Source organism: Pithys albifrons, chromosome 6, assembly GCF_047495875.1.
Source record: "Pithys albifrons albifrons isolate INPA30051 chromosome 6, PitAlb_v1, whole genome shotgun sequence".
Classification (NCBI taxonomy): Eukaryota; Metazoa; Chordata; class Aves; order Passeriformes; family Thamnophilidae; genus Pithys; species Pithys albifrons.
This window is the reverse complement of record NC_092463.1, coordinates 59,636,557-59,659,050: the sequence shown is the minus strand read 5'-3', so window position 1 is coordinate 59,659,050 and position 22,494 is coordinate 59,636,557. Positions and strand designations below refer to the sequence as shown.

General features: G+C 37.0%; 1 protein-coding gene across 2 annotated transcripts in view; it reads right to left on the bottom strand.

Moving 5' to 3' along the window:
* Window positions 1-13,079: 13,079 nt before the first annotated feature.
* KIF18A (kinesin family member 18A) overlaps window positions 13,080-22,494 on the bottom strand; it is a 31,026-nt gene continuing 21,611 nt past the window's right edge. For both annotated transcript variants that reach the window (XM_071559535.1, XM_071559537.1), the window contains exons 14-17: window positions 17,640-18,120; window positions 17,042-17,125; window positions 15,485-15,594; window positions 13,080-13,788 (exon numbers count right to left, since the gene is read on the bottom strand). In XM_071559535.1, the coding sequence (XP_071415636.1) occupies window positions 13,640-13,788; window positions 15,485-15,594; window positions 17,042-17,125; window positions 17,640-18,120 (824 nt within the window). In that variant the 3' untranslated portion in view covers window positions 13,080-13,639. The remainder of the gene's footprint in view (window positions 13,789-15,484; window positions 15,595-17,041; window positions 17,126-17,639; window positions 18,121-22,494) is intronic.

Here is a 22,494-nt window from a genome sequence, read left to right as displayed (position 1 = left end):
TACCACCCAGGCTTTTTAAAAATTATGTGTTGAAAAAAAAAACCTAGTGATAGTCTGGCAGCCTTTTTTAATCTCTTGCTTCATTACCTTGTGGATATAATTGAATCAAGTAACGATATATTTACTTTTTTCCCCTACAAATTTTAGAAGCAAATTGTCATTGTTCCAAGTCTGCTCTTAAAGTTATACCAAAACATTTCCATGCAATTCCCTGATTGTTAACTTCTGCTACCAATTTATTTAACTTTTTAGAGTGAATTTACTGGGTGTTATACTTTGGTGCTTTTTGCTGAATGTAAGACTACATGATTCAAGTAAAGGCTGCCTTAAAAATATTCTCTGGGTAACTGAGATTGTTTACCGTGGGAAAACAAACACTAACACACTTTTAGAAATAACAATGATCATGATGAGAGCAAAAAGACTAATTGTGCATGAATCTGTAGGAACAGTGTCTTACATGGTATAATTCTATTCCTAAAAGTGAACAGCATCTAGAAACCATGTTGCCTTTTCTGATCCAGGTTCCCCTTAGGGACCAAAAAAGTCAAGAGCTTTTTTTTGGGTTAAGCTTTTTATAACATAATTTAGTAAAACTTAACTTACAAAAAAATTTAAGACCCCAAAGAGAAATTTAAGTTAGGACATTTGGACCCTCAATTTTACTCATTCAGTCCTATACTTGGTTTGTTCTTTTTCTTCCTTTTGTTTTTGTTTTTTTTTTTTTTGACATCTCTGTTACTGAAAATTCCCAGGTGCAAATGCCATTCTTCGCAATCCTTAGTGCCTGCCTTACAGATGAAAAATCCTTTTTTTTCTGCCACAGCATAGCTTTGCACCCAAGATCCTCTCTTCTTTCTTCTGACCGCTGCCAGTGTTCACAAACACACAGCAGGACTTGAACCTCTCAGCATATGCCCAGTAAATACATATTCCCTAAATTCACAAAGCAGTTTTGAGCATATAATTGGAAAGATTGCCTAAATGTAATACTTCAAGAACTTAACCTTAAATTTGTATTTGAATGACTGTTTTGATAGCTTCATTTCATTGTCAAATGATCTGGTGTCTTGAGCGGGGTTTTTTGTTTGTTTATTTGTTTGTTTTAGATTATCACACCCTGTACTGTCTTACTCTGATTTTACTCTCTATACTCCAGAAGGTCCCCACAAGTGCCAATTAGTGGCATACATTTAATCATCTGACTTCCCACTAGTAAATATGCTTTCTTAACAACTCTCACTTGCTGCTGAGTTGTCACATTGGTTTGAACACACCATGATTCCCACAGAGGGTTGAGTTCCCCCACCTGCCCATCCTGCCTCAAATTTGTCCCAGACTGAGCTCCCACAGCATCTCCTTCTCTGTCCCTGCTCCTTCAGCCAGAGGACGTACTGACCACATGGACTAATAACACCTGCCAGTTTCCACTAATTTTGATGTTTTCTTCCATTCTTCATTATTTGAATGTACACCTTTAGAGGAGATGTTGAATAACATTACAGAAAGTGTGCAGCTCTGTTCCATTCACTTCTAGATTTCTCTCAGCCTTCTGAATTCATTTTCCATTGTAACAGCTGGATTGGAATCAATATAATCGTTAACTGGAGTTCCTGCTTGAGCAATTACAGCCCTTACAACTCTAAATAATTTGAACAATTCTGAGTGGTTTTTTTAGTTTGTTTGGTATTTTAGTCCACGAAACAAAGAAGTTTGGTTTTGTCAAATCGCTAAATTCCCAGATTAGCTGATTCAATGGGATCCTCAGGATCATGAGAGCAAGTATAGTGTGTTTGCCATGTTGTTTCCAGAAATCTTTCCTGCTCACTATCACTGTGTAAATCTCTCTGCCAGGTACTTGAAATACAGTGTGTTATGTTCAAAAAGCATAGGGCTGCTCTTAAACCATATCAAAGGGATTCTCTCAGCAGATCATTAAACAAATATGTTTCAATTACTTGAAAGCACACATGCACTGCAACTAACTAAATTTGGTACTAAAAGAACGTTTGACTGTCAAATCAAAATTACATTTTAAAGGCTGCAATATGAGTGTGTGTCCAAGTGTCCATTCCTACCGTAGAGATGCCTTTCCCACAGCTTCAGCACTGCTCTCTGTACTGCTCCTAGCACATGGAATGCCTGGAGTGGACAGCACTCACAGAAGGTAAGACTGCTGAAAAACTATTCTTTTGATACCCCTCTCATGTGGTGTATAATCTAACGTGTTATTGATTTACCATAACCCAAAGCCCACAAAGAATACAGAATTATTAATTTCCTTGTGGGACTTTGTATGGTGATTTCAGTACAGCATCTGAATTCTTTGAAAACGTTAATGAACTGATCCTCCCAACACTCTTTTGAAGTAAGAGGTTATTTTTATCGCTGTTTTACACATGGGGAATGGAATATTTAAGATAAAAGCCAAAATGTTCAATGTCAGCTAATTTTGTTTGCCAATTTTGAAAGTCTAAGGATCTGAGTTTTCCAAAAGCTAAAGTTTTTTAAAGCCTTTTTATATGTTTGGAGCAGAGAGCCTGATTATATCAGTTGCTGCTGTGAATGCACAATTTTGCACATGTTCAACAATTTTTGATATCAAGCTTTAGTTGTCTTAAAAGAAGTGCTCGAAATGGTGGGACTTGAAAAACTTTGTTGTGAATGATGAGTGCATTGCCTTAAAGGAACCATCACTCTGGCCAAAAAACCTGAAAAAGTATTCTTTCTCTTCCGTTGTGTCTTTCACAAGATTACTTCTATTTTATAGAAGAAATGAGATTTCGTACAAAGCTCTGTTCTCTCCACTGAATGACTCCAGATCTAAAGCAATTCCACCAAAAGAGCTGCAAAAAAAATATAGATCTTATCTGTTTAAACTGAAGACTACGTAAGATGACTGTGTGCAAAAGGCCACAGTGACACAAGTTATTATAGCTGAGTATTTTGATCATCACTGGAAAACATTAGTCCAGGGACTGAGTAAAAGATACAGACAGGGCAGTGTCAGAGAGGTGCTTTGGGAGAGATTGAATTGCAAACAACTGATTTTTATAAATTTTTTTTTTAGCTAATATCCTCCTGCTCAAATTCGTTCATTGTAACCAAATTTGGAAAGCTAGTCCACTGTAAAGACTGCCCTGATGCCTAAATCTCAAGCTTGCCCCCTCCATTCTCTGCTGGCACAGGAAATCTTGCAAAGGAGCTATGACCCCTCAGTTATGGAAGTGCTGTTACATACATGAGTACACCTATAAATGTGCCTTAAAAGTAACACCAACACATTTCAGATTCTCCTGCTACATACAGCACGAGAACTTTATGACATCTCATATATCCTCAGATGCAAAGAGAAGGAATTAAAGGGAACCTCAGAAAGTCAGACCACAGTTTCAGGGGGTCTATTCAGTTCCAAACAATATATATTTAAAAGTATTTAAAGTGAAATTCATTTATCTTTCTACGAGCAAACCTTTTAAATCTGCTTTCAGTGTTTTGCCACTAATGCCTTTAGAGACCTCATTGGAGGAAATCAGGCTACAATATCAAGTCAGAAGAGTAAAGGAAGTAGAACAAATGATGCCTCACTCTGGAGGCTCATGCCACAGGTATAAACAGCCAACAGGGCAAAATACCTCTGCCAAGTGCAAGTGAAAACACTTTTGGGCATAGCCCATTATGACTGATCATAGCAATCAGCAACAGGTAATTCATTAAGTCATCAAAATAAAATACTAAAGGAAAAACCAGTCACCTAAAAGCAGGGAGTGAAAAAAATTTAGTCCCTGAGAAATACATGGCAGTTTTTCTGTTGGCTTCAGTGAGATTTAAATTTCAGCTTAAATCAACATTGTATTTACAGTAACAATGTGAGAAAATATGTTTTAAAAAAAGCATGTTTCTCCCCTCCTTTCTCTCCCACCTCCTGCCGCGAAGGTGAGCTGAACAATTTGCTTTCTCAAAGATCACGCTTAAAGAGCCTCTTCCCATATCACCATCAAAAGCTTAAGTTGTGTGTTTTGCTCAGATTTGCGATTGTTTCTCTTTGCACTCCAACTAGAGCCATCGCCATCAAATCCAAGCCATTATTAATTGTCTCAAACAGCATCAAATTGTATTTTCCCAACAAACTACATACAGCAACAACAACAAAATAGAATTTTACCTTCACAGTAACAAGTCACATCACCCAAAGGCCTCCTACTGAGAGCCATGCCCTCACCCTGTGCCTCTGGGAAGTGGGAAAGGCAGAGCTGAACTGTGGGAGGAAAGAAAAGCGAATCTGCTGAGGCAGCACAGCAAAGCAGAGCCCTGATTTGCATTCTGCAGAAGTGCATCATGGCTGAGCACAAGGGGGCCATAAGAACTACATGAAGGCAACACCAAGAAATTGTGCTGTGTACAGGAAAAGCAACCAGATCAGGTACTTCATTTCACTGAATGACAGAATATTCTTAGTTGGAGGGACCCACAGAGATCATCAAGTCCAACTCTTAAGTGAAGAGCCTGTGCAGGGATCAAACCCACAGCCTTGGCATTATTAGCACCAGACTCCAACAAAGTGAGCTAAGCTGAGGGTCTTGGATAGTTTCTTCTTTTAGACAATTTTTACAAACAAATTCGAGAGGATGTTAAACTAGCCCAGTTCCTACCACCAGAACAGAAGAACTGGGGAATTGGTGGTCCAATGTGGTTCAGCCAAAGATTTGAAGGGTAATTTTCACAATGATCATTGTTTGGGGTTATCTATTTTCTGTTAGTATGGAATCCTGTAATCACTATATCCCGAGTCCAAAGGCACAATGCTGTTACAATATCTTTAGAAAATACAGATGAGGGTTTTTAAAAAAACCTCACAAAATTTCTTTCAAAATTACATTAACATGAAAAATGAGAAAACCCTTTTCCCCCCACTTCTGCATAGCAGTTGCATGGAGTTAGCAGGTGCCTTCTGGAAAGGTCTCACTTTGCAAGACAGGCTAATGCCCAACAGGGAAGTCAGAAGAACAAACCAAAACTATTCTGTATTTTAAGCAAAACGATTGTAAAAAATACAGTGAAGTAGGAGGCCCTTAAAAAGCTTTTAACAAGGCACAATGCAATGATATTCTGACAAGCTCAGATTATCAAACTTCTATTAATTCTGACAAAGTATTTTGCTCATTGTAAAGTTTAGTTGCAATACTGTATTGATTTGAAATTATAAAAATGCTTCCTGTGCTGATTTCTTGAGCTTCTGCAGTTTCTAAAACTGAACTGAACAGGTTTTGTGGTCTGGGGCTCTTATTAGGAGAAGGATGAAAGAGGGTCAAGAGAAAAAAAAGGAAAGAACTAGCAGAATAAAAGAATAGTTTATGAACTTATAGAGACAAGATGACAGATGTGTCTTTAAATGGATTTGAAATAAATTGTAAGACATAGTAAAAATGACCTGTTTTGAGAGGGGAGAAAAAGTATAAAGCATATAAAGTTGTGGGAGAGTATTCAGATAAAATATTCCTTAATATATTTCAGATCATTTACAAAAACAAAACTTTCTCCATCTCTGAGCCAGTTACCCTGCACATGGGAATTGGTTTTAGGAAAATATTTTATAGTTTCAACACATTTTATCATATGCAATATATATTTCAGTGAATTTCCTTAGCACTTTCAATTTCTAGATGCAAGAATTGTGTGAAGGCAATACAACTTTTAGGGCTTTCCAGTGGGATCTTCAGTGTTTAAAACTGTTTACTGTGCAATTAATTCTTAATTTCTTAACCTCTAATGTTTCAGTGAGTCTCAGATGAAATATCCTAAAGAAATCACAGAATTAATCTCTGTGTATCTTTCAGAATGTCCAACATACACATTTTCTTCTTGTTTTCTTTAATATGTGAACAAGAGCAGAAGAGTGTCACAAATGTTAGAAGGGCCAAGAAAAGCATGATTTAAAGGTCAACACGAGGGAAGATGATCTCTGTGAACCAGATGAAAAAGCAAAGCCAGACTATGCAATATGCAAGATGAAAATCACCATTCCCAAGTTTTATAGCAATATTGAGATATTTGTGGGTTCTGGTTTGGGTGTTTTGTTTATTTTGTGGTGTGTTTTGTTTGTTTTGGGTTCTTCCTTATCTCTCTCCATTACAGGAATTCCTAATTTACACAAAGCCATTACAGTGCTGAGATCAGAAACAAGCTCACCTGGTGCCCATTACAGTTCCCAGATCTTTTCATCTCAGCTAGGATAGACTCTCAGTATTTGAAATCTCAGAAAAATGCCAAAACTAGGCTAAAAGGTCAGAAATTTGAATTTATTCTTCATTAGTGTGCATTGTAATTTACACAGTATATGAAGAGTAAATACAAACTAAATTTGAAAGGCTATATCCAGAGTGCCAAACTTGAAGAACCTGCAGGAACAAGACTTACCTTGTGGGAGAACACATATCATATGATGACTGGAAGTAACATCAGTGTAAATGTACTTATGAAGATGACAGCAATGTGGAACAGCCTGTAACACAGACCATGATGAAATTAGAGACTCATACGAAATTAGAGACTCCTACAATAGAATTTTAGTTTAAGTTCACTGCATTGTGTAGCACAGTTTTTAGTTTTGCAAGTTTATTGCCACCCCTTCATGGTTTTCCCCTCACATTATTCCCTTCTTATTTCTCCCCTTATTGCCCTATTTCCGGGTAGCCATATTGTCTTCTTCCCCTCATGGCAGTTTTCCCACCTTTGCCCAGATCCCTGTTTTCCCATTGGTTCATCTTCCTGCCTTTGGCAAGTTGCTCCCCATTGGCTATCCAGTTGCTACAGTTCACACTCTGCCCCCACCTTTACCCAATCACATCCAAGTTCCAGAAGGTTCCCTCAGAACCCTATAAATACCCTCCTTGTTCCTCACTAAACACCTTTGGTGCCTTCACGGGCAGAGTGTGCTGGAAGTCATTTTTCCTTCATTTTTTTTGTTCTCCCTCAATCAACGGCTCCTCATTGCCTGACAGGTGACCAAAGGAATCCAAGGCAGATCACCATTCTAACTGCCTTCAAGAAGAGAGTCTCTTCCACCCTCTTTTTCTCTGTTCAGTGCACAGTGTCAGGAAGTGTTAGCGTTAAGCATAAGACATTAAGGAAAAACTCAATAGACATACTAGAGTCCAGAAAGCCCAATTTGTTCCCTCTGTTAGCACCCCTAATGGGAATGTCAGAACCAAAGATGTCAGTGACATTGAACATACCCTCCTGCCTCCTTACCTGCTCACTGCTCTGAGCACTGGCAGAACCATTCTCTCTGTGTTCAATTGCTTCCCATAACCATTTATTCCATGGGTTTGCCTAATCAGTGTTGAACTCAAAGGTATTGGTATCCATCACATTTCAAATTACAGAGCTTGTTGTCACAGAATATGCTGTGCAAAGAACAACATTCATGTATTTTGAACCTGCCATTTAGCTCTCCTACAGTAAGATATTGAATAATTGTTGCCTAGTCCCCTTTTCCATGACTCATTATTTCATATGCCTTAATCATAACTCCTCAATTACTTACTTTCCAGGTTGAAGTGTTCCAAAACTACATTCCCTGTATTCAGGCTGTTCAGTACTTTAATTGGCCCTCTCATCCTTCTTTATACACTTCATAGTTCTACTACATTTATTTGAAATGTGTGGGACAACACCAAGAAGTAGGCATGCCAAGGATTTACACAATGATTTCTTCTCTATTCATTTTTGTGCTATTTTGACCACAGACCTGATGTTTTCATGACATTTTTACAATAACTCCAAGGTCTCTTTCCTCAGTAATAATATCTATTTGAGAACTTGTCATCATGTATGTGCAGTTCAGGCTGTTTTCCTTGTGCATTATTTTGCATTCAATGACCTTCAGTTTCATTTGTTATTTTATTGCCCAGTCCTCAGTAGCTGAGATGCTCCTCCAGCTCTTGTTAGCTCTTGTTTCAACTACCTGAATAATTCAGTTTCAATAATTCTGTCAGTTTATGTTAGAACCCCTTTTTGAAATGATTTGTGAATGTATTAAGCCCTATGGATCTAGCACACATACCTGGACTGCACCAGTAACCTGTCCTATATTCTAAAAACTCAATATGTATTCCTACCCCTTGGTTTTGATTCCTAAAGGATACATAAACTCTTATATGGACCCCACTGCCTTTGCCCAAAAGGAACTTTATTTCCTTACTAGTCACCATGAGCTATCTTCTGACAGCTTTTTGATAATACAAGTCTCAACTTAAGTATAAGCTCAGTCAGTGAAGTATTTTTAGTTGATTTGTGAGACTTGCCCCCCCCTCTACAGAACAATTAGATCTGTCCATAGGTTTATCTCTCCAGCTTCTTGACCATATCTTCTAACAAAAAGCTTATTACATTCTTTAAGTTTCATATGTAGAATCTGAGAGATTTTTAAAAGAAAACAGCCAACAAATGAAACCAAAAGAACAATATTGCCTAATTACAAGTCCTTGATACTAAGGACGACTGAAGCAATAGGTCTCATGTTATGGTTATTCAGCTGTACTATATTTGACCTTTGGTGCTTTTGGCTAGTGAGAGACTTCTATTAGTATTCCTTACCTAGAATGTCTATGAAATACCTTCTATTTGGTCTTCAGTTTGAGACAAATCATTCCATCTTTGAACCATAGGATCATTCAAGTTGGAAGAAAGCTTGGAAGGTTCATCTGGCTCTGCCTCAAAGCAGCATCCACACTGATTAAGTCACAGAGGGTTTTGTTCAGTTATTTCTTGACAACTCCAAGGACAGAGATTTGAGAGCCACACAGGCAACTTGGTCCAGTGCTCACCATTAGAAACACCTCCAGTACAACATAGGACCACTGCTCCTTGATCTTTCACCATGCACCACAGCCTTGTCTTCTCAGCCTCCTCTGGTCAACAGAAGGCTGCTTGTTAGACAGCCAAGCTAAACCAAAACCCTATTCCCTCAGCCTTTGTCTTGTACTCCAACTCCACACCACAGGGTTGCCAAGGCTCCTTCCTGCTGGTCTTTTCCTTTAGCTCCAAGTGGCAGTCCTGCCCTCGGGCACATCAGCTGCACCTCCCACCACCCCCAGCTTGGCCCTTGCCAATGAGAAGGCTGCTTTTGACCTTTTCAACCTCAAATGATGAATTTACCTATTTCTTGTCAAGAAAAGTCCTGATAAGCTACATTTAACATAACTCAGGAATTCCTTTAAGATTTCTACCTCCTTTAAGGTCTCTATCAAGGCCTCTTCTCTTTGACTACTTTTTACTGAACCACTATGCATGAGGTGGAGAAATATTGCTGAAAGTGAAGGTTGATAATTCAAACGATTTTAAAACTTTCATATTTAAAATGATCCTTGTTTCTCCTCATATAAGCACAGCTTCCACATTTTTACTTTGAGATTTGAAAGGTACAGATTTTCATTTCTAACCTTCTCCTTTATTTGGCTTTCTAAATACTTGTTTCCCCACCTTACCCTTCCCCAAGAAGGGTGATTTGAGAGACACCCTGGGTGAACACCTTCAGCGGTTATCTGTCCCTTACAGATGACATTTAAACTCGGTTTAGTTTTAGTTTCCTCTCCCCTTCCCAGGTTGAATACTGTAGTGACTTTTCTGGGCTTTCCCCTCTGGCTTACAAAGGCTGTTGAATGTATTAGGGAGTGATGTATAAACTTTGAGGAATCATCTGTGTGCTGCTCAAGTATTGATTTTGGTGTCTAGAAGTGTAACCTGCATCATAATCTCTCCTGACATTATTTGACCAACACATGATTATGATGCCACTAATTACTATGGTGTTCTCTCATTTTTAAAGACTATTTTCCCTTATGTCACTGTCTCGATGCAGGTTGGGATAAAGAACAGCAATTTAGCTACTGAATTTCAATTCAAATGTATTTTATGTCAATCACATAGTTAACTCATTCTTTCCAGGCTCCTTCAGAATACAGAAGGGCTATGATAAGTAAAGTTAGTCTATCAGAATACCCTTTCTTTTTGAAGACATCTTTGGGTAAATGAACCAACTGCTTCAATAAAATACAAGGTACAGTAGCCTCTGAGTGCATTTGCTAGCTGGCCGTGAAAGCAAATGTTTTCATCATCTTACTGTAATACTTTCTGAAATGTAACTGCAAGTATTCAGTTAAAAACAATGCCAGCAACGAAGGAGACTAAAATGCAAACCATAAAATGAAAATTGTCTTAGTTAAACACTTTTAAAGCATGATTTATTCTACTGTAGCTTCAAATAAATGTTAGATTCAATTACCCCCTGTAGATCTTAGATGTACAATAGTCACACTACATAAAACCTTACGACCTAATGGGTATACCACAATGAAGCTTAAAACAACAGGGAAATCAGGAATAATTTTTCCAAGAGCACAACATAGTAGAAAAATGAAATGAGCCATGTATGTAAATTACATCTACTCTCTATTAAGGCAGCTCTTGGAGTTTCCTGCAGGGAACACTACATATTTTACAATTCTAGTGGATGAATTTTCTAAGGATGTTTACTTTCTCTAAAATGAATTTCCTCTTGCCTGTTTACAGAATCACATTTTTAAAGAGCCAAACTACTAAGGAGTCAAAACGATTATCATGGTGGACCACTTTACCAACACAAATCTATTTTTGCTGTCAGGTTTCCAAAAAGTCCAAGCTACCTTCTGCAACCAAAGTACCAAAGCTTGCAAGAGACTCAGCTGCCACAGTAGAGGATATCCCAAAACACTTCTTCCAACAAGCAGATGCCTCGTTACCTTCAGACTGCTTTAGAAATTTTTCCCACCACCACAAATGGCTTTTCCTAATAATCCAATCAAGTTCTTGTGCTTTGTCAGTTTGATAGGACAGCAGATAGGATTTTTGTGTATGTGAACTTAATCACAGAATATTCTGCGCTGGAAGGGAGGCACAAAATCCAACTCCTTGCCCTGCACAGGACAGCTCCAAGAATCACACCACTTCATATAACCTCTAGAAATCTACAGGTGTTGCTGGATACGCACAAATCTTTGTTTACTATCAGGGTAAAATAGCTTGTTACAACTCTATACAAACCAATGGATGTGATTTTTTAATTGACTGGCTTTCAACAAAGCCTATGCACGAAGCACCAATATGCTAAAGCAGAGCTGTGCAGGTCCACCTGAAGTTAAAGGTAGTCACTCAAAAGGAATAATCAAAATATTTGCTATTTGAGTATTTACTAATGAAAATCATGTTTTGAAAAACATGTAAGGAAGATGTGGAGTCCCCTATAAATGGCACAGGCTCTATAGCCTTGCTGACAACTGCATTGTTCTTTTTCCTGTATCCAACTCCATCCCCAGTAACAAATATTCACAGCCTCTCAAGCCTATACTTCAGACAGCTCCTATAAATTCAGTTTCCTGCAATGACAATAAGCAAGTAAATGAGTCACAGTACAAACTATACCCTACAGACTCTGTCTGTTTTCCTAAGAATTTCCCAGTGGAACAAAATTTTAACATCCTTTTCACACTGGCAAAACCATGATTTAACCCTACATGGTATAACAGAGGGAAATCAATGAAATGTATCCTTCAGATAAGTACTATTACTTAAATTAGTTTGTAAACACAGGCCAACAGGTAACAGGCAAAGTAGATTGGCAAGAAAATGACATGAGTTATATCATACATCCACTGTTTCCCAAATACTCTTTGCTTTCTACCCAACTGCCAATCTGACAAAAAGTTATCAGGCACTGAAAAGTGATGAAAAGTTCTGTGCCAGCACTCTGTGTGGAATGTGTTCACAGTATGTAACAAAATAAATGTACAATAGTGCAGAATATTACTCAACAGCAATCTGAAACACAAAAATCCTGCTTCAATCTATTATAATCTCTGGAAACACTTCATTTATATTAGTTATAAGTGGTAAATACATACCTAGCTATCAAATGTATAATCAACATCTGATTGAACCACTTCTCATGCCAGTGTGGTAATTTCCTCAACACACTTCTTTTTATTCCCTGGACAAGTGTTGCAAGTCAGTTGAACCAATTCCACTCAAAGATATGCAAAACACATTAAGAAAGGATGAGATCTCATCAGTTTTATGCTTTGACTATCAAAATGGTGCATGCACAAGCTTGCCTAAAAACCTTTCAAAATTGCTATGAACATTTATGCCTTACATACCACAAGAGCAATGAATGTTACAACTTATTTATAAGCAAAACCCGACATGCCTCTTGCAGATGTGAAGCAGTGTCAACAAAAGAAGCTCCCTGTGCACATTTTATATTAAACACTAAGAATTTGAAAGAAATCCCATAAATCAAAAATGGTCTCTAAAACTTCAGCTGTATCAGGTGGCAAGAATCAAACTACAATTAATTCCAAAATCTTGTTGTTCTTTATGATAGGGAAGTATTAAAATGACCCTCCTATTTAATTCTACTGAAATTACATCACCTTGTGATGTCCTAAATTCTGGTTTTTAGGCTTAAAATTATGTTCATAAAAGTCTTTTCCAGAGCCAATATTTTCTCAGTTCTCATTATGCTACCAGCATGATGACCACAACTCACCACAACTATATCCCTCTATACTCCCTGTAAAACACAAATAGGAGGATTCAATTTCTCTCATCTCAGTATTTTTAACTTTTAATCCCTATTTCTTACGGAATTAGTGCTTCCTCTTTGACCTTCCCCAAAGAAGATAACCTCTGCAACACTGTCTCCTCCCAAAGGGGGTCCTGAAAGCTCATACAGGCAGTTCCCATTTCCTTCTTCAGAAGCCTCTGAAAAATGTCCCACCGACGCATCAAGAGTAATTTCTGCAGCACAGTTAAGGTTTGGGTTGGAAGCTCCTTGCTTCAGACAGCTGACACCACTGAAATGGAGTTACTGGACTTCTTCCTCTACTTCTCCTTAGTTTGGGGAAATTCCCATGCTCACATTTGCACAGACCAAATACAATAGAATGATGCTTCTAAGGCTGGGCAGGCTGTCAAGGTTACAACTATATGTAAATTACTGTCTCTGAATATTCATTATTTATTAGACAATATAGGTACACTTAGTTTATAATGCAAGAATACTTATCTAAATTAGACATTTTACATACAAGAAGAAGAGGCAAAGAAATACATTTTTGTTAGAAATGAAATTCATATTACATTGCTTTTATTAAATTAAAAAATTTATTTGAAGTAATTAATAAAATAAACCTATTTATAGTTGAATTAAACTGAAAAAACAGAACAGGCACATTTACAACTATGTAACAGACTAAAAACCAGAAAGACAAGAAATTTAAAAACAGTTTTCGTAAAAATTTTTCTGTCTCTTGGTACTTATGTGTGTTACCATCAATAAGTGCTAACAATCTAAGGATCACCTGGCATCTTAATGCTAAGCATGAATGTGTGCTAATATTAACATCTGTTATTTGCTTTCAGATGAAAAACAACTTTAACATGAGGAAGCTGCACTGAAAATAATTTAGAGGGGGTCAGACCAGTATTTCGAACATTTACATCACCAAAGTCTTAAAATTACTTACAAGAGGAAAACGAAAGTCACCCTATTCTCATTTGCTATCCATCAATCCTGCCCGAAATATGGAAGAACTCAGAACTAAATTCTAGTTTTTTTCTTGGAAACATGAAGTAAACGATTTTTTGATGTCCTCGATTTAAGGTCCTGTGTGACATTTCCTTGAGAAAAGCTTCTACCAAAGATTCTTGGCACATCCTGTTCTTCCTTCTTGCTCTTCATTTTAATTCCTAGTAAAAAAAGAAAAGTTATTAGAAATAGGGAGACACTCATTCAATAAACATAAGTAGAATTTGGCCTACCCAGACCTCCTTTTCAGAATATGTCTGAGAGTCTTTACACATATTTCTTGCTCTTATTGAAAGCCTAATTTTGATATGCAAAACTATAATCACTCAGCTCAGTAAAATCCAGTGTGTTGTTTCGAAAGTCCAGTGATGAGACCCTCAACTGACATGAGATGCTATTAAAAAGGCACAGTGGTCTATACAAAGACATAGAAATATAAAAAAAAAGTTATTAATCCTTATTATTCTAAAATAGTCTTGAAGAATGAACACTGCCATTACAGAAAGTTTCATCTGTTTAATCTGAAGACAGCTCCTCCTCTTAGGGATTTGGTTGTGGTTTATTCTTCCCTTGCAACGCATGCTTTTGAAAATAAATTGTATTTTATGTTCAGTTAAACTTTGAAGAATCAAAAATCTATTCCCTATGTCAGAATGTGGTGCTTCACTACATAGTTTATTTTATAATACCCAAGTAGTGATTGATTTTGGTAACCTCATAACTCAGTCTTTAGTAGTAGATATTGATACTGATATAACTGTGAATGCACTTTGCCAAATTAGTAACTATTGGTTAGATAAGGTTTAGAATCAGATTTTCAGTTTCCAGAAAGTTGACTGTAATACAACCTCGACATTTCTCATGAATGCAGAATGTATTCTCACATATACTTGCTCCCTCACACCAGTTTTTACTTAAAAACATATATGTGCCCTAAAACCCAGTATATTGCCTATGCCATGGGGAAAAGCTCCACAACTGAACTATTTCATAAGAACTACCTTGGATCTCCTTTAAGCAGCCCAAGATGATCATTAAGTGTATTTCTGACGATAGAGGAAAAGGAGACAATTGGGTAGAGGTGAAAGGAAAATTGTAAAGATTTAGTGCATCAAAATATGCTGCAGGTGCCAAGCAACTGAGTGCCATGCACTAGGAAAGGCAGAGGGTTTTGTAAAATTGTGAACCAAAGACATTTGTGAACAGTGGCTGAAAAAATCATTTGTAACTGATTTTGTTACAGTAAAGATTTATACACCTCAGAGAGAAGTCATGTAACTGTAGCAGACTTCCACAGACTACAACCTGCTAGTATTATTATCAGCAATGTTAGAAACAAAATAATTCCTAAATATTGCTTTAAAATATTTTTTTCCCCACAGTTATTGTTTTTACTCAAAATAGCTCCCAATTTCAAGTAATAAATCTCTGAAAAAACCTGCATCTGTTAAAACAAATCAGTGTGGTGGCATAAAACAAAGCAAGCAATTAAAAACAGGTATGGAAATGATGAGAGGATTTTACTTCTTGATAAATCCCACTTTGGCAAAGACAAAATTGGTAATAAAGTTCACTAAATTTCTCAATAAGTACACAAACAATTTTAGGTGGATGAAATTAGCCCTTGAGAAAAGGGTTTTCCCAACAACCTTTTAGTAATACTGAATTGTAGACAACAGGGTTAGACACTCAGTTTCTCTAATGAAGGGGATATACTATTCAAAGCAATGGCTTAGTGTAGTAACCCAGCAATATGTGCTATTAAATTAAGAAAACCTTGGGTAGCAACCTTAATTTTGCACCTCCTGTGCAAACACAGCTCCCAGTGCAGTGTCACATTCCAGCTCTGACACTCACCAGACACTTGGGGCACTCGCAGAGGGGTCTGGCTTAGCAGGACGTCCTGTCGAATGCGTTTTGCAGAGACTGCATCTTGCAGGCCCCCCAGTCCAGTGTTAGATGTGGAACTGGAAAAGTAGCCAGGAAACAGTTTGCTTTCAGTACAGTCATTAAGCTCTATTACAATAGTTTAGGCCTTGCAATGTAGAAATACTTTAAATGGTATTATCCAGTGTTCACAGAATCATAACAGAATGCAAAGAATAAACTGAATAATGATGTAAATCTATGGATATTACTGCCCTTTTTCCTTTAAAAAATGTATAAGTCAGCTATTTGAAAAATCGAGCATATGAGCAGTGCCACTTTTCTCACTCTAGAGCAATAAAGTTTATTTCTCCTCCAAGCAAAACAGCTTAGAATTGTAAATGATAATAATTAAAACAGTAACATGGAACTCGACAAGGTGGATTTGTGATCTAGTAAGATTCTCTGTCTCAAAGATACTAATTAGAAAAAAAAGGTACTTAACTTCCTTCCCTATCCTGTGATCTATCTACAGAACTTTGTCCAACAGTCTTGAAAGATTCTTGAGAAGGCCTGTGTGGCAGCAGCTCCACTCACTTTCTAGCAACAGGTGACTCATCATTTTTGCTTTGGGAAATAGCCCCAAAACCAAAAGAGTAAAAGCTGTTTTATCAGTATTGACCTCACAGCTAATCAGGTTTTAAACACATTAAAACCCCCACAAAAAAATGAAACAAAATTCCCATAAAAAAGTACAATTCTGCTTAGTGTCTATTCAGTTTCAGCTTTTCTGGTTTTCCTACTAACAAGCTTCTTTTAGAGTCATAAAACAGATGTGACAATATGAAAGTTCTTCCTAGAGCAGACCACAAGAATGAAGTCACACTATCTGAGACTGAAAATTCATTACTAGAAAAAAAAAGCTGACTACATAAGTATTGTTATATATTTTTCCCCTCTGCTTTCTGTTGCATGTATCAATATTTCCTACATGGTAGCATTTTTTTTCTTTTGACAGATTCTTAAAGTACAATAACAGTGAAAGTTGCTAGTAAGGCTCATTCTTCATATGTTTCAAGTGATGCATACATATATATATATCACATCATAAAAAAGTAAAAATGCTTATTTTCTTTTAATGTGCAATGACAGCTGGATAACATAAAGATATTTTGGTAGCTTCTAATGTGTTCCAGCAAAGGCAGAACATTTTTAAACAAATTAGATGTTTAATTGATGATAGAACTTCTCTTTTCAGAATTATGTGTCATCTTTCTATATTGAGTAGACAAGAAGTACACAACACGTGGTAGTTTATCACTATTTAAACAGAAGTTCCTAAATCAAGAATAAAAAAAAAATTTAAAAAATTCTACTGAACTTGCCAGGAAAAATAAAGAAAAATTGAATTGCACTGCAACATATTTGAATCAGAACTTGCCACATACAGGTCCAGACAATTTGGAGACGTTTTTAGGTTTGAAATATAATACCAAAACTAAAGTAAGAGCATAAGAAATTAATACAAACTCATTAAGTTAATCTTACCTTAATACCTTTCTTTTTCTCTGAGCAGAAGAAGTCATTGCCATATATGAAGGTTTCTCAAGTGCTGAAGCAGAAGTTTTGATTCTTAAGGAAGAGAGATCAAGTATGAAATAAAAGAATTACATTTTTGTAGAACACATTCTTAGTAAAAATTAAGTGAATTTGTTCTTAACTGTAAATATATGCTAGGTTGAAAAAACTGGAAATTCATTTTTGTTACTTGAGGCAGCTTTGCAGACTACACAAATACACAGCAGTTTTAAGTGTGGCATCTTGGTGTGGAGGGGTTAAGTATCCCTTTTACAGACTGGAAACATAAGGCTTAGAGCAAGTAGCTTTGCCTGAGGCATCACCATCCATTTCAAAAGTGCTTTATGTCTTTTTGGTATCTCTCTTATAACACAGGTCAAGCCTCCAACTTCATCTGTTGTCACTGACACACCTTTGCTTTCAATCAATGGCAGAATTGAATCTGTTGTTGATCAAAATCGAGGGTTTGGTTTTCAAAAAGTTGCACTTACAAACACAACAGACAGAAATGGAAAACACCAGCTGTAAAGATAGGATGAAATTCTTTGGTAACATACAAGGACAATACCTTTGCACAATGCTGTCAGTGCACGGCTGGGACTCCACAGATGAGTAAGTGGACATGTCAGTGTTTTCATCTGGCACTTCGTGGAGAATGATTGTCGAGTTCATGATGCCTTCATCGCACTCCGGGAGCACATCGTGTGTAGTGTCCAGAATACTGGCCCTCTGCATGGGCCTGTCTGTACCATGAGCAGTGAGCTCCTCCAGGCCTGCAAGGTGCAAAGCCTTCCTCACCACAGCCTGTGCACAGCAGCTTTGTCCTGGCTTTGGGCAAGATTCTGGTGTGTACACTATGAGCTGGACCTCCTTGGCAAGAGAATCCTCCAGGTGCTGGAGACTGCATGGCTTACATGGAGCTGGACTTTGAGCTGTGACTGGAGAGTCCATCAGCTTCCTCCTAGTCTTCTTCTGTGGCAGTTCTGTACATTCGAATACTTTTTGTGTATTTTTAGTATTTTCTTGTGATGGTGTACCAAGAGATGTACCTGTGAAACATCAGTAATAATAGTTAACACATTGACAAACATCTCCTGCTTAAATCTTGCTTTTCTCCTCCTCCTGACTGAGATGGAAATTGTTAGGAAACTTAGCAGAAATTATTTACAAACACAATTTCATTTACATATTAATTTGATCATATGAAATTATTTCTACTGCAGCATTGTCTAGATGGTATTTTTTCTGTGACACTCAAAGTATTATAAATATGCATAGGTTGGTGTAGTTAATCCCAGATAACAATCACAAGTAAGATATGACACATAACAAGAAGGAACGGAATAGTAAGAGTATTGAAAGTGATCACATTATCATGACAAAACTCATATTTTAAAGATGGTACAATCAAAATAATCTACATCTGACTGCTGATCTCAGACAGCACCACACAGAGTAACAAGAGACTGTTGCAAAAGGAAGGACATAGAACTACTTAGAGGGACAAAATTCTTTGACATTGCAAATGAGAAGGTAGAGTTTTGGAAAAGGGGAAACAAAGAAGTCCTCCTAATATATCAACCATGTGGAGCAAAGCTCTTCACTAACACCCCTTGCCCTCAAAAACAAAGCAAGCAATGCAGCAGTAATTGCCCATTCTCATTCACCCTGATTTAAACTATTTTCCTTGAAATGCAGATGGTAATAAAGGCAACCTCCAAAGTAAGACAGAGATGGCCTTTATTTTATTCAAGTTTTCAGTAAAGGAGCATCATTTTAAAACACAGCCCACTGTTCCAATACTTAGGCAAGTGATGACTTACATAGTTAAAAACAAAAAATTAAGGAATTTTTCTTTGGAAACAAATCAAGAGCAGGAGAGGGCTGTCAAAATCCCAAGCGCTTCTATATTTAACTTTCAGGGTAAATTTGAGAAATGAAACCTAGTATCCTTAAAACTCCTATGGATTGGCTCCACTTCAGCTGGCAGCTCCAGCTTCATACTTCTTTCTGCATTGCCTACTCCATGTCTATGAGCAACTAAACTGCAAAAAGGACTCCTGTTTTTTAAATTGCTGCAAGTTACTCAGGAATTAGCTATGGTATTCCTAGAACAGTGTTGATAAATATTTATTTCTTCTAAAGTTTCATTTTATTTGTGCCTCGGAGTAAGAAAGTTATTTGAACTCTTCAGCCTCAATGCTTCTATAGTTCTCTCTCATGTGTTAACACTTAGAGCATTTTAGCTGCTCCAAAAAAATTCTTTGAAGGGGAGGCGGATTGATTAGAAACATGTATGTATTGCATTATTCTACCTCCAGAAGTTTGATTTCTTACAGAAAGCAAGGCTTAAATGACTGTAGTCCACATTCTTTTCTCTGTTTACCACTTCTCAGCCCCCATTTAATTTTGACCTCATTGCCCAGTTGCAACCTAATTTGCCAAGGTGCTTTAAGAATGTCCATTCCCTGCCTACCCTCAGAAATCAGATGTCTTGGGGAAAAGATCAAAATAAGATCCTCATTGAAGGAAAGCCAATGAAGGACAATTGTGGCACTGCTTTTACCCACACACTTTGGTAGCAGACATACCATAGAATGGACCCCTCATGTCCAGCTGGGAGATGATGCCCAGTTAGAAGATACTACACAGAGCTACCAGGAGATAGCAAAGGATTTAAAGACTGCAATGAGATCTCAACCTGTTCTAAGAGGATGGAACAGGTAGCAAAGAGGATACAAGTAACAAGTAAATTAGATGCTAATATATAGGCTCCAGAACTCAATTCAATAACAAAACCATTGGAAAAAACATAAACATTTATTCCCCACTCAAGAACTCAGTTTCGGAGTGAACAATGTTAAAACTACTGTGGTTCAACAAATAAGCAACACCTTATTCAACAATGCATAAGAAAAAAAAGGCAGGTTAATTTAAGATAAACTGTTTATAACAAAACACAGTTACAGGAACAATTACAATTCTATTATGTTGCTTTCAGCTTTGAAGAAACACAGACACGGAAGACTCAGCCTGAGAGGACCACCTGACATGAAATAACTGAATTGTGAATTTGTGTGTGCCCGCATATAATTCACTTAATGTATGTACAGGATTCCTTTCTGTTAAAACACAAAACACATTATTTCTAACACCCTGTCTAACCCACAGTCTGCACTGACCAGTTGAAATGCAGCAGGTTGTTGAGACTTGACTGTAATCTAAACACTAAGCTAATTCAGGATATTCTCCATGAGCAATGGAATGGGTAGTAAAACAAAGCCTGTGCATTTCCCAAAATATCTTTACCTCCACCCAAAATAACATAAGCCCACTGTGATAAAAAACATTTCTCCAAAACTTGGTAGGATTTTGTTAGTAACAAGCAAGAAACTTATTTATGAACAATTTAAAATACGTGCTCTTCAACACTATCCCTGGAGGGAAGTTATAGCCAGGTGGGGGTTGGTCTCTTCTCCCAGGCACTAACCAATAGGATAAGGGGGCACGGGCTCAAGCTCTGCCAGGGCAAATTGAAGTTGGAGATCAGAAAAAAATTCTTTCCAGAGAGAGTAATCAGGCATTGAAATGGGCTGCCCAGAGAGGGGGTGGATTCACCATCCCTGGAGATTTTTAAACTGAGATTGGACGTGGCCCTGAGTGCCATGATCTGGTAAACGGACTAGAGTTGGACTAAGGGTTGGACTCGATGATCTTGGAGGTCTTTTCCAACCCAATCGATTCTATGATTCTAATGCCATGCTTCATTAATGTGCTTTCTCCTTCATTTTGTTTTAATGAGTACAATATATTCTTCAGTGTAAAAGCCTAACACATTTTTCAAAAAAACATATTTCTAGTCATCACAACCAAAAATTGAAGCCAAAACTTTTTTTAAAAAAGAACTTAAAGGACTTTTGACAGCTTATATTCTTAAATACAATAATAAGCTTCATCTGATCTAGTGTTTGAAATAACTATCCATTAAATGCCTCAGGACACATTTAAAATATTCATTTATTAGGTTTTCCGCCTGCTTATATGCATCTGAATGTGTGTTTCGGGAAAAATAATGGTTAGAATTCTATTAGTCTGTTGTTACATTAGGACAGGGAGGTTTCAGTTTCAGAAAGTTTGCTTACTGTAAGACACTGAGGTTTTGCTAATGTCCTAAAGTTACTAGAAGGAAGTCTGATGGAGAAACATTTTGGTGGGAGTGCCAAGTTTTAGAAGCTTCTCCAGGCCTAAAGATTGGAAGCATTTTAAAATTAACTGTAAATGCAAGCGTTTAAATCATGAGCTAAATACGTAAAGAACAGAAAAGTACTGCCATTATAAATAATTTGATGAACTGCATCATAATGAACAGCATTTCATACTGTAATACAAGTAAATTAATAACGATAGTTGCAGCAATTCTATATAGGGTAAAGATAAGATGTTACCATTTTTAAAACCTATTTATTTCTGGAATAAAACTCACTGTAAAATTAAGTCAAAATACAACTAGTTTTTCTTGTCTCTAAATTATTGGAAAGCATATAAAATATTTAAGAAGTGTCCCCCTCTCGTTTCTTTTTGTGAAAATAAGAGGTTGCCCCTAGCACAGTAAACAACTAAACAAACACCCCCAGCAACGTATTTAACTTGGCTTCCCTGAATAACATAAACCAAATAGGATATAACAAAAACAACTCCAAAATCCCAATCCCACTTTAACTTGTTCTTACCACTATACAGCTACAAAGAGTTATGATCTAAGGTAAACAAAAACACAACAAGAAAAACATTTCTTTATTTTGAGAATAAAGAACTGCCAGTGTTTCTATTTCTGTCTTATGAAGAAACCACGATACTGAAGCCAGTTGCCAATTCTTTTGCAGGTTCTTTTAATGGTTACCATCAAGAAGTTTAAATAAAATGAGCTCAGACAACAGGAGTTGCTACAAAAACACTACTCCCATAAATTGCTAAATACATGGTAGTGAAGAGGACACAGTGGTGGACCAAGAAGGGCTGCTTATATTTCCTTAAAGAACAAATCTCAGTAGTTCCTGAACTGATGTCTGACAGCAACCCTTAAGAGTTGACATCATTTTCCTACTGAAAGATAAACAACACGGTCCAACTCCACAGAAAAATCTCCAAACCTGTTCCGTAATATAAATAATTAAGTTTATGGTTTATATTTGCTTCACAGTTCTACAGCCTGTTCAATCTTTTGCATCAGAATGATCATTGTGATTCAGTAATACTATTTCTCATTTCATACAAAAATGAATCACCATATACCTCAAAGAACATCAGTGGTTAACCCAATGAAATAGCTTAAAAGAAAAATTTAGAAGTGGTATTGCCTTAGCTGCTGCTTTCAGCTACAATGCTTCCCTTTAAAAGTAAGCATTATTCCAAACATTTTTTTA